The 12,610-nt window shown below is 59.7% G+C and overlaps 1 protein-coding gene across 1 annotated transcript in view; it reads left to right on the top strand.

Annotated features, from left to right (window-relative positions):
* The first annotated feature begins 8,760 nt into the window (after positions 1-8,760).
* Positions 8,761-12,610, top strand: part of TNN (tenascin N) — a 38,279-nt gene continuing 34,429 nt past the window's right edge. The window contains exons 1-3 of the mRNA XM_036273374.1: positions 8,761-9,166; positions 9,964-10,245; positions 10,598-10,861. Coding sequence (XP_036129267.1) covers positions 8,761-9,166; positions 9,964-10,245; positions 10,598-10,861 — 952 coding nt within the window. The remainder of the gene's footprint in view (positions 9,167-9,963; positions 10,246-10,597; positions 10,862-12,610) is intronic.

Here is a 12,610-nt window from a genome sequence, read left to right as displayed (position 1 = left end):
TCAGACAAGGTGGTGGTGCTGGGAAGAGGGACTCAGGAAGGACCAGAGAGGAGAGAAAGTCCACTTGGCAGGGTTTATACCAGCAATGCCCAGCCTTTTCATCACCTGACACCCGTAAACTAATCAGTGAAATTCTGCGGCACACCGAAAAATGGTATCATTGTTGCTGATCTGACACACACACAAAAAGCTATAATTTTGATCCAGTTCACACCGGACGGCTATTGTTGTGTTGGCCGCTGTCATTTTTTTTCTTTGACAACCTAAGAGAAAAGAGGTCGGTGCCCCCACTGAACAGTCGGGCATCGCATGTTTGAGAAATTCTCGCGGCTCGCCAGTTGAAAATCGCTGTTTCGTGCAGTTGTAAACCTGCGTGTCCCCACGCCTGTGGGCTGCAGCTGACTCCTGAGGGCCAGGAACAGGACAGGGTGGCTTTAAATCGTCGTGGCTCCTGGTTGCTGTTGCAGCCGGTCCTGTGGTTTGAAATGGAGGGTAGCCCGAGGTCTGTTCCTGAGAAGGCGCCTGAGGAAATCGTGCCCAGACCCGGTGGAAACTCTGGTCCATCCCCGGCTCATTCCAGAGGCTTGGCTCCTGTGGGGTCTGGACCGACACGGGATTGTGGTTTGGGTTCTGTGGCAGGGCCTGGAGCTCCCAGTCTGTGAGCCGAGGCCTCGGGCTGCTCCCTGGACGGGCAGGGACTCTGCTGGGACTCGCCCCAGGAGGCCCCAGCGAATGCCCAGCCGCCACCGTCCCATGTGAGCCGGCCTGGACGACAGCCCCGGCGTGCGGTGGGCAGTGCGGGTCCTGGGGAACGAGCAGGGGAAGGCCTCTCCCCCGATGGGGGCTGGGGCTTGGACGTTACTTCTGCACGGGGAAAAGCACACGCTGAACAAGGGAGGGAACTGCACCTTCTCCGTCCTGGTCCCTGATCGACCTCCCACGGTGGGCAGTGTGTCCTCAGGCGCCCCCGCCGCGGGGGAGGGGCTGACGGGGTCTCGGTGACCCCCAGTCGTTCTGGAGACTGGGTGTTCGGTTCAGCGTGGTTCGAGGTCCCTGTGTCCATGTGACCTTGTCATTTTGCTTGAACTGTCCCTTCCCAAGACAGCGAGAGGATGGTCTTTTGTGAGACGGGTCCGTTCCTGCAGTGCGCGGGTCTTCGCCTGGTGTGCGCGGAGAGCTTTGCACTTGGCACGGCTGTGCCCGTACAGGTGCCGAGGACATGGCGTCACTGTGCCCGGTGCCCGTTCGAGCCTCTGCAAGGTGGATTAAGGTTCGGTTGACAACACAAAACATCACGCCAGGCTGTGGGCACGCATGAGAACGGACGGCGTGCTGGGCTGGGTCAGGGACACTCCCTGGACTTCTCCCGCTGACCTGGTGGGAAGAGGGCTTCAGGAACAGGGGCCCGGCAAGGAGATTAGGGTGCTCACGGGGTGCACTGCACCGAACCAGAGGGGTGAGGGGACCGCACGATGCTGGCAGACGACCATCCGGAGCCTTAGCACATAAACCAACTTTTCATTCTCGTGGACGCCTGCCCTCCCGTGTCCTACACGGAATGCTTGTGAGGAGGTCGTGGCCACAGAGACCAGAAACATAGATACACAATTTAATCCCCACCTGAGGATATTTTCCCATTTATCTTCAGACAGAGCGGGAGGGAGGGAGGGAGAGAGAGAGAGAAACATCGATGCGAGAGAGACACATCGACCGGTTGCCTCCTGCACGACCCTGACCAGGGCCGGGGACCAAACTGCAGCCGAGGTATGTGCCCTTGTCCGGAATCAAACCCTCGACTCTTTGGTCTGTGGGTCGATGCTCTAATCACTGAACAACCGGCCAGGGCACAGAGACGAGAAATAAAAATGTCCCTGTGTGCCCTGGGTCGGCCCGGGGAGTGACCCCGCAGGGGCACTGTCCATGCTCACGCTGCCTCATCGTCCAGGGATGTCCACCCTGTCACTGGGGACAGAGCACCTTTTTGAACAACTCCACTGGAAACCGTGATAACCCAGCTCTAACCAGCACCGCTCTCCGGGCCTGTGGTTAACTGCGGGGCAGGATGCGGTAGTGAGGGGCCAGAGAGAGCCTGGGTTTGAGGACAAGGATCTGCAACAGTGGCTAAGACATGAGCTGCCACTTTCTTTGGTGTAAGCAATGCATTTACTCCCGACCAGGGGTTGTGTCCCTCTCTGGGGAAAATGAAGTGACACGTGGCCATGAGCCCTGGGCCTGGAGAGGACCGTTTGGGACTCAGTCTGTCCTCTGCGGCCAGGCTGGGCCGACGCCACCCCCACCTCCCGCACAGAGGTCGGGTCAGCACTGTGTTTTTAGGAAGGAAATTCTCCAGCCTCTGCTGAGACTGCGCAGGACTCCACCTCCCCGTGGGAGACACACTGGTTTCTCCTTACAGGTCGTGCTTGGCACTGCTCGGGGGGTGCGGGCATCACCTAGTGAGCCTGGGGTTCCTTTATTTTTAGGAGAACCCCTCTCTCAAATACAGCGGGAAAGAGGACGCTGAGGGCCCTTCTTCACGAGTGGCCGTCTCCCCACCGGACTCGCTCATTGGGGATCACACACGGCAGAGAGAGGAGCCAGGCACGGGGACGGCGGGCCGGTGTTTCATCCAGCTCTGCTGCTTGTTAGCTGTGTGTCCTTGGGCAAGTCACTTAACCTGTCAGAGCGTCTGCAACAAAGAATGACATCAATGGATTCCTGGGATTTTGCAGGTTCAATGAGAATAATGTTCGTAAAGTATTTAACACAGTCCCCCTCCTCTTATTAACATGCAGAAAACCCAGAGGCTATTAGAATTTAATGCGCCAAAGATCCCTGAGGCCAGGACTGGGCTGTGGGCTGGCCATCCGGAGGGGCCTCACACGTGGCGGCCGCCGTCCTGGTGTACAGGGGTGTCAGGGCCAGGAAATCACCTACAGATTTGGGAGCTGCCAGTGTTTGGCTGGAATGAAAGCCACAGGGGCAGGTGTGGCCACCAAGAGAGAATAAGAAGGAGCACAGGTGTAGAGCCCTGTGACATCAGTGTGTCCCTCAGAACCAGGGGACCGTCCCTCCAGCTCACTGCCAGCAGCACACACCTCTAAGAGCCTTTCTCGAAAAAGCAATTTCAGGCAGCATCTGTCCTGAGTCTCAGCGTGCCCCCCCATCCCCCTCCCCCGCAGTCAGAATCACGGTCGAGATCCGTCAGTGAGACTGATTCTTGGGGGCACGCACATCCCCTGCATGTGGACCCCTTTGCCTCATACATCCCTGTGGCATTCACCCCACTTTCTGTGAGAAGCTTCCTCAGTAGAGTAATCATCCCCACTTGGAAACTTACCACCCTGCACTTTTCTTGGGGAGATTTGCAGCCCGTCCCCCCCGTCCCCACCCTCGGGAGCGCCGTCTGTGGTCGGCTGTGTCTACGAGAGCGAGTTGGTGAGCTCATCCTGTCCTGAGCTGTGGCCCAGGGAGGCCGCCTGCCACGCATGGGGGAGGGAGCGCTTCCCGCAGCAGAAGTGTGGGCTGAGGATGCCCCGCCGCCTCCTCTTTCGAGCAAAGACTCTGCGCAGGAAAGTCTGAGCTCAGCGTGTGGAAGCCGCAAGGCTGTAATTAGCGGGGACATCTTGTTACCACTCAGGACAGGGACACCCAGGGCTCCTACCGGGCTTCTGCAGCGTCTCATGTTCCAGCCCTCAAAAAACAAACACGGAGACTGGGCTTTGCCCAGTGCGGCGGTTCAGGCAAGAGTCTGTGGCTTCTGTGCTTGGCTTCAGAAAGGCTTAGGGCCGGAGAACGGCGAGCCCGGGCTGGGCCCTGGGCTTGGATGGCAGGACAGGGCAGAGAAGGCTGAGCCTGCTTTTCAGCTCTGTCGTTGCCGGGAAGGGGCCTTGGACCGCGGAAACTCATGCGCTGGTGGAACGGAGAGGCACGCAGACCCATCAGTGGTTCAGGGGCCGCGGATGCACCGGTTAAGGGCTCAGTGAGGGGACCCTGTGCTCCTGGGTCTGAGTCTGCAGCCTGGCCCTGACCTTGCATCACCGGCACACTGCTTCGTGCCTGAGCGGGGTCCCTCTCGGGAGGAGGTGGAGAAGGTGTGGGGGCCGCCCCACACCCCGGCTGAGCCTTTGGGGGCCACTCCACACCCCGGCTGAGCTTGTGGGGGCCGCCCCACACCCCGGCTGAGCTTGTGGGGGCCGCTCCACACCCCGGGCTGAGCCTTTGGGGGCCACTCCACACCCCGGCTGAGCTTGTGGGGGCCGCCCCACACCCTGGCTGAGCTTGTGGGGGCCACCCCACACCCCGGCTGAGCTTGTGGGGGCTCCTCCACACCCCGGGCTGAGCCTTTGGGGGCCACTCCACACCCCGGCTGAGCTTGTGGGGGCCGCTCCACACCCCCGCTGAGCTTGTGGAGAGAGCAGTTGTGAAACAGCATTGCTCCCCCCCCACACCTGCCTTGCAACTGTCTGCTGGCTCTCCTCCCCGCCCCCACCCCCGACAAAATCTCGAGCGGACTCGGAGCTTTCCTGTTGGAAAAGCAGCCTGTGGGGAAAGGCAGGTGCATCCCAATATCCCAGCCTCCGTGTCCCATCAGGCGCATCTTTCTTTTCACCAGCTCAGGGCTGATGCTGGGGTTGAAGAGGGGCTGGAGGGCACTGGGGACAGGGGACAGGGGACAGAGGATGCTCTGGGTTCCCCCCCACACACACACGCTGGTAGCTGCCGCTGGCTCCCCAGGCTGCTGACTGAGGCAGGGAGCTGGGGCAGAGGAGAAGGAGACGGGTGTGTGTGGCTGGGCTGCCGCAGTTCCCTGCGGTCCAGGGCCATGCTGACTCCACCGCCGCTCCTGTGGGAACTTGTGTGGTTTCTTCGACAGTCTCCTTCTGTTCTGTCCCTGGGCACCCCTCCTGCGGTGTACCCACCTGGCAGCACACCCCGGCTGAGCTCCGGGGCTGCCCCCCGTCCCGGCTGTCTTCCTTCTGGGCAGGACGCCCCGTCCTTGTCACCCACACTCGGGACTGCAGGCCTGTCCCAGGCAAACATTCACATCTGGGTTCTTCTGGGCCAGGGCAGGCACTGGCCGCTGGCCCACCCCTGGAAAAGCACCAGCTCTCTCCTTACCCACTGTCCACTGACCCCTCTGTTATGTGTGCCCGGTGTCCGGTCAGCCCCGGGACGGAGGGAGTGCTCAGAGAGTGAGCTGTTATTAGGGTTATTGTCAGCACCACACGCTTTGGATCCGAGGAGGAGCCCAGGAGGAGCCCAGGGGGAGCCCAGGGGGAGCCCAGGAGGAGCCCAGGGGGAGCCCAGGGGGAGCCCAGGGGGAACCCAGGGGGAGCCCAGGAGGAGCCCAGGGGGAGCCCAGGGGGAGCCCAGGGGGAGCCCAGGAGGAGTGCGTGGGGCAAGGGCACCGCGAAGGAGCACGGTTCGATGCTGTTCTGTTCCGTTCACCGTGGGAGCGCCCCCCTTGGTGCCACGTGCAGGACATGAGCCCGAGGGAGGGTGGGCACAGGCGCAGGGCGTGCCGAGCGCCGTTGTCGCTGGCACCAGACGCTGCGCCCTGCGGAGAAGCACAGGCTTGCAACCAGAGGGACCCTGGCTGGAGTCCTGACTGGGCCACTTACTAGTCGGAGCCCCTGCTAAGGGACGTCCCCTTCACCTCTGGCTCCTCGCCCAGGAGCGGAGAGGAGCCCCCACCTCACCCAGCAGCTGTGAGGGTTCATTCCGAGGCGTCACCTACCTGGCCAGTGCCTGGCAGGAAGCAGCAAGTTGACACGTAACATGTAATATTATTGCGATAGTAGTATCCTGATACCAATCCTGCCAGGGCCCTTCATCCTCGCTCCACCCCCCACCCCCCACCCCCGTCCTGATGGTAAATAACTAGTGAGGATGAACAGTCGAAGATTTCACAGAGGATGGAGTCCGGTGCGTGACTAGGAAGTGTGCTCCTTTCCTGACCACAGGGTTGCCCGCCCAGGTCAGATGCTGGTGGCTCTGCTGACTCTGACCACGGAGGTGGGGAAGGGGCGGGGGAAGGGGGGCTTCTGGGATGTCGGCGGGATGCTAGTTCTGGGTGGGTCCGTGGCTGTTGCCTTTATTAAAACGCTCCAATTTCTGTTCTATGTGTTCTCCAGTACAGATGTTCTCCTCTCAACAGAAAGATGAGAAAGAGAGGGAGACCGTACTCAGTAGTTGATTACAAAGGAAACTCAGTATGTTGACCGTGCTGAGTTCCCTTGATGGGTGGGCTGGGAGTCCGGGAGCTGCGCTGGTCTCTGGCTCCAGCCAGCACCGGGAGACAGCCCACGGGGACAGCCCACGGAGACAGCCTCGCCTCTGCGGTCCCCGCAGGCCCTGGGTTAGAGAGAAAGGCTCCGTGGTCCTTGGAAAGTTGTCCTTGTGCCCACAGGACATCTGCAGCCTCTGAGTCATGTCTAAGGACCAGAACTATCTGACTAACCTCCACACAGCGAGAAGTCAACTCAGCGATTTGCTAATTGAGCTTGTTAGACGGCTGACTAACCTGCTGTTTTTTTCTAGAACAATCTGGCATTTATGTTGTAACAAGGCACCCATTAAAAATATGGCTAAGTTTTAGTGGAAAAAGCTCACGATGTTCTGGTCAAACAGTGGAATGACTCGAAGCTGACTTTGTAGTGGGAATGAAAGTCACGTTGCCCGGGGAAGGCGCTGAGCCGCGGCAGGCTCACCCCAGCTTCCTCAGCCGTTAAGGACTGGAGGTGAAAGAGGGTACGGGGGGGAACCTGGGATGGAAAAAAAATTAATGAGTTACAAATGTAAAAAAAGAAAAAAGAATTGAAGCCTGAAATCAGTGATAGCAGCATGATCTATGATTCGCTTTAAGATGACGTGTTTTCACAAATCCACGCTCCTAAACAGGGTGACGTGATTTATGGGTATTTGTAATAGTGAAATTTTAAGAGCACAGAAAAAAATGATCATCAGCTAGTGTCCAAATTAATGAAATGGAAAACGGCAGCACATCTCACTAGGTTGTAATAAAGGCGATGAAGGCCACAGGTGCTGGTGGGGACGGTCACCAAAGGCAATAAACAATCCTGAAATAAACCAAAACACACAATTAGGGACTCTCTTTGAACTCTGAGTTAGCAACAAATGTAACTCTTCAGATTATATTGCCCATTAAATGCATTTGGAAAATTACAAAAACAAATAGACCTCAAAACATTTATTGAGCACTTATTCTGTGCTAGGCGTGGCCACACACAGGAGGCGGGCACTGCCCTTAGAAGCCCACAGGCACGCCAGGTCTCTCCCTCTGCCCCGCCTTGGCTCCCCGTGTCCAGATCAGGAGCCCCCACCCGAGATGGGGCTGGGGCACTAGGGGGAATGGGCTGGGGAGAGGGATCCGCACCCCCTCTGGTGGCGGGGGAGGTCGCACCTAACAGCTTGCTCTGGCCCTGGTGGATTTGAGGGTGACTGAACCCCTCTGTGCCCCTGCCTTGGGAGGGCACCTCCAAGTGGAATCAGCCTTGGGTCCTGCCCTTCAGAGACTCACAGCTTCCCCGGGAGACAGGACTTCTAGAGGAACTATGCACACGTCAGCCCCTCAGGAGACCCACGGGGCACCAGTGCCTTTCTCTGAATGCTTAGCAGGAGGGCTCGTTCCAGCCCGGGCAAGGGAGGGGAGGCCGTGGGAGACTTCGGGGAGGAGGTATTTTTACTAGAAACTGTGAACCTTTGCTGGTCTGTAGGCAGAGGTGGTGAGCAGGGCCCTGGCCGGGGTCTGAGCGGGCTTGGCCCTCCCTGGCTGTGACACTCAGGACTACGTACCCCATCCCCGCAGCCTGGGCCTCCTCCTCTGTGCGGACAGCAGGCAGCGCTGACGAGCGTGGACCCCGGAGCCAGGCTGCCTGGGTTCAAACGCTGCCCCTCTTGGCCGTGTGCCTGTGGGCAAATCATTTAAGGTAGCGAGCTGTGCCTCGGTTTCCCTATCTGTAAAATGGGGGTAATAACTGAATTCCACGAAGCGTTGCTGTGAAGAGAAGTAGTAAGTGTGGGATACTGAGAATGGAGCCTGGGGCTCCACATGCTCTCTGGGCCGCCCCGACTGTTGGCATTGTCCATGGGCAGGGCAACATAAAGATTAGGGATCAGGGGATCGAAGCCTAGCACACAGTAGGCCCTCAACACAACACAGTTCTTGTCCTTGTTGTCATTAAAACGCAGGTGGGGCCCTGGCCGGTTTGGCTCAGCGGTTAGAGCGCCGGCCTGCGGTCCTGAGAGACCCGGATTCGGTTCCCGCTAAGGGCATGTACCTCGGTTGCAGTTTGTCCCCGGCCCTGGTCGGTTGTGCGGGTGGCAGCCACTCGATGTGTCCCTTTCACGTCGATGTTTCTCTCTCTCTCTCTGTTCCTCTCTCTCCCTCCCACTCTACCTGAACAAAAAATAGAAAAATGTCCTCAGGTGAGGATGAAAAAAAAAAAAAAAAAAGAAAAACAAAAAACACGCAGGTGGGTCCAGCACTAGAAGCACAGAGAAGGGCCTCCCAGGAGGGGGACAGTGCACGGGGAGCAGAGACAGGGCCGAGTGTGCAAAGTGCGAGGGCGGAACCGAAGGGAGTGTAGTTGGGTCCTCAGGAGACACAGGAGAACTCTTGCTGCTGCTTTCTCTACTGCCTGTGCGCTCAGAATCCATCGAAAAGCTTCCAGCAGCAAATCTCCATGGCTGTCTTTTGCATTTTTTCTGGATAGAGGTCAGCTCCTCGTCTCTCCAAGGATGGGTCACCAGGGCATGTTCTGCTTCCCCCTGGGGCTCCTGTGTGGCTCTCTGCTCTTGGTGGCCTCGGCCCCGGCCGCTCTCGAGCCTCACAGCTGCAGTGACAAGGAACAACAGGTGACCGTCAGCCACACCTACAAGATTGATGTGCCCAAGTCCGCCCTGGTCCAGGTGGAGGCTGACCCTCAGCCCCTCGGGGATGATGGGACCTCGCTCCTAGCCCTGGGGGAGGCCGAGGAACAGAATATCATCTTCAGACACAACATCCGCCTGCAGACACCGCAGAAGGACTGCGAGCTGGCGGGCATTGTCCAGGACCTACTGGACCGGGTGAAGAAGTTGGAGGGCGAGATGGCGGAGGTGAAGGAGCGGTGTGACGTCCAGCGTTGCTGCCAAGGAGCTGCCGGTGAGCTCACCACCTGGTGTTCAACCAACACTTACTGTGCCCCTTCTGGGTGCCAGGCGTTGCGCCAGCCTCACGAGCACCCTCAGTCTGGTGTGTCCCCACCCCTCACTGTGGGTTTTCTCTGGGGACCTCGCTCTGGCACGAGCTTCGGGGCATCTGGGAGCCCGGGGGCGGGGAGGGACCGTAGAGGGAGTCTGGCCTCAGTGAGTGCTTCAGGTGAGAATGCTTCTGGGTGCTGTGTTACGGGGGTGCGACCTCTTCTGTAGGGGACAGCGGTGGAATTCAGAGGCAAGAGTTAGACAGGACTGGGGCAAATCCAATTCTGCCCCGTTCAGCTCTGTGACCCGCGGCAGGTCCACTTCCCATGCCTCGGTGTCGGCTCATCTCCCAAGGACCTGGCCTGCTGGGTTCAGCCCCCTCCAGCCAACATAGGACAAGCGCCCCCAGCTCACATCTCAGCTGCCCCCCCCCCCCCCGCAGGAGCCCTGTCCCCCAGCCCAGGCTGAGCCCAGGCTCCTTCATACAGAAGTACTGCAGGGTGACCGCCACTGGGGGGGGGGGGACGATGGGGAGGAAAAGGAGAGAAAAGGGGGGTCTGCTTTCTCTTTAGGCAGAAGCGGAGGAGGAAGCGTTTGTAGATTTCCCAGGCCTGAGTCCGGCCCAGGTTGGAAGGCGCGGACCCCTACCGTCCTCCAGGGAAAAGGGCCCCGCAGGGGGCAGGGTGGCAGGGCCCGCTCCTTGGTGCCCAGGGAAGGAGGCCCCTCCCGAGCCCCATCCCCCTCTTCCCTGCCCCGCAGGTCCGAGCGGCCCCTGCAGCGGCCACGGGACCTTCTCGCCGGAGACCTGCAGCTGCGGCTGCGAGCAGGGCTGGGAGGGCGCGGCCTGCGAGGTGCCCGCCTGCCCGGCGAACTGCAGCGGGCGGGGCGTGTGCGTGCGCGGCCGCTGCCTGTGCCACGCGGACTTCACGTCGGAGGACTGCAGCGAGCGGCGCTGCCCCGGCGACTGCAGCGGCCACGGCTTCTGCGACACGGGCGAGTGCTACTGCGCGGAGGGCTTCGCGGGCCCGGACTGCGCGCAGGGTGAGCCCCCGGGCCCCAGGGCGCAGCCTCCCCTCCGCGGGTCCGCGGTCCGAGAGCGTGCAGCTTCGACACGTCCCCAGAGGATGCTGGTGCTGCGGCTTCGGGGGCCAGTGGTCTTATGTGAACGGACGGCTGTGCGCGTGTGTGCGCGTGTGTGCGTGTGTGCGCGTGTGTGTGCGTGTGTGCCCGCGTGTGTGCGCGTGTGTGCGCGTGTGTGTGCGCGTGTAGGGGCTCAACCAGGGGCACCCGCACACCCTTACGGTAGTGGGAAGGCTGTAGTTAGGTGCTCGACCGCACTGACTGAGTTCACCCCTCTTTCCTCACCGTCTCCACGCTGGTGCCGGCTGCGCAGTGGTCGCGCCCCAGGGCCTGCAGCTGCTCAGGAGCACGGAGGATTCCCTGCTGGTGGGCTGGGTGCCCTCCAGCGAGGCGGACCACTACCTCCTCAGCTACTCCCCGCTGGGGAAGGAGCTCTCGGGCAAGCAGATCCAGGTGCCCAAGGAGCAGCACAGCTACGACATCCTGGGCTTGCTGCCGGGCACCAAGTACGTAGTCACCCTGCGCAACGTGAAGAAGGACGTGCCCAGCAGCCCCCAGCACCTGCTGGCCACCACCGGTGAGGCGCCTCTCAAACGCTCTCTCTCCCTGGCCCCCACCAGTCCCTTCGGGTCTGAAACAGCGGCTGCATCCTCGGTTCTGGAGAACAGTCTCAGTTCCGGCTCCCCTCTCCACTCGCCAGTTACTGGGTCCCCCTGACTGGCGACAGAGCCTGCTGGACTGGAACCCACGGGGTCCTCTCCCCCTGAGATCAGTAAGGCTGGCTGCCTTGCACCCACCCACGAGCAGCCGCACACCCGTGTCCCCAGGTCCTCGCTGAGCCTCTGAGGCCGCTCAGCAGGTCCGCTGGGATGAGTGAGAGTCTCCTGAAGCCACCCATTAGATTTACCTCAGCAGGAAAGAGGGAGGAGTAGGGCAGTTGAAGAAATTGTAATGCAAAGGTTATCTACAGAGGTGCGGGTGTGGTTTGAATGGGGTAACATACTAGGACTAGCATCAGTGGGGATCCACCCAGGCTGAAGGGGCAGGAGGTGGGAGCTGGTACAGGGACCCAGAGAGAACCATAGCAGAGAGCTGCCCGATGAGGTGCTTTTGGTGAAGGGATGCAGGTGGTCCACTGTGTCCCCCAGGAGGGAGCAAAGGTGATCTCTCCTACCCTCTGATCTTCTGCTGACTGCCCCTGGTGGAACCCAACCAGAAGCCAGAGGGCAAGAGAACCTGGCGAACACAGGTCATACAGGTCATAATCTGGGGTACAGAGCAGGATGGGGCATGGATCTGGAGGGACAGAGTCTCCAGGGCACCACCAAAACTACCCAAGTGTTTGCAAAGACAAGCACCACTACCTACTCTTCAGAAATTCTCGTTTCCTCAGCAAAGGTCTTAAAACCACTTAGACCTTCAAGGGCTTGGAGAAGCCTTGTTGTTTGAGTGACTCTGACTCAGTCCTTCACTCGACATCTTTTATTGAGCGTGTACTATGTGCCAGGCACTGTTCTAGTTCTAGATGCTGATAAGAATGAGCTGCCTCCATCCTGCCCTGAACTCCTGGGGAAAGATTCAGGGACGCCCAGGTAGCTGGGCCTTTGGCACCCAGTGTCTTTGCAGAAACATCTGGCTGCCTGTCCCATTTGATGGTGGAGTAAGGATGGCTCATTGTTGGAAAGGGCCGTAAGGGACTTGTCATCCTGGGAGCACAAGTTGTGATTGCCTTCGTCATTGCCCGCCAGCCAGCGACGGCTCTTAGAACATCCCTGTAGCTGAATAAGCTGCATTTAGTCACTATTGCCGCAGGGGGAGAATGCACACCGGTAGGGCCCGGGGCGGGGTGGGGCGGGGGGACCATGGGCATCTTAGTTGGAGAGAGTTAGAGAGACTGGTATAGAATGTGGACTGTGTTCGGTGATTTGGGAGGATTCAGGGAAGCAAGGGTTCGCGTGCTATAGGGAGTGGGGTGATCCTGTGATTGGCAGCTCAGTGAGTCTTACCTGGACGGGGTAGCCCGGAGGGAGGCTACAGCTGTGCTGGTCACAGAAGCAGCAGTCACTTACATCAGTTAGGGGAGAGGCTGTTTGGTCTTTTCTGTGGCTTGAACAGTGTTTGTGTTCTTGCCTGTGTTCAGACATGATCAGGAGAGGTCTTGTCATGGCCGCAGTGGCTTGTCCGACGTTGATGTTCTGTGACACTGTCTGCGTTCATTCGAGCTGCAAAGCCGACCTGTGCGAGCCGGCTCCCGGCTCCCGGCTGCTCTTCCCCCGGCGCTGCCTCTGCCTGCAGACAGACGGTGCCCGAGCCTCCTAAGAGCCTT

Source organism: Molossus molossus, unplaced genomic scaffold, assembly GCF_014108415.1.
Source record: "Molossus molossus isolate mMolMol1 unplaced genomic scaffold, mMolMol1.p scaffold_m16_p_20, whole genome shotgun sequence".
Lineage (NCBI taxonomy): Eukaryota > Metazoa > Chordata > Mammalia > Chiroptera > Molossidae > Molossus > Molossus molossus.
This window is presented reverse-complemented; position numbering and strand designations above follow the sequence as displayed.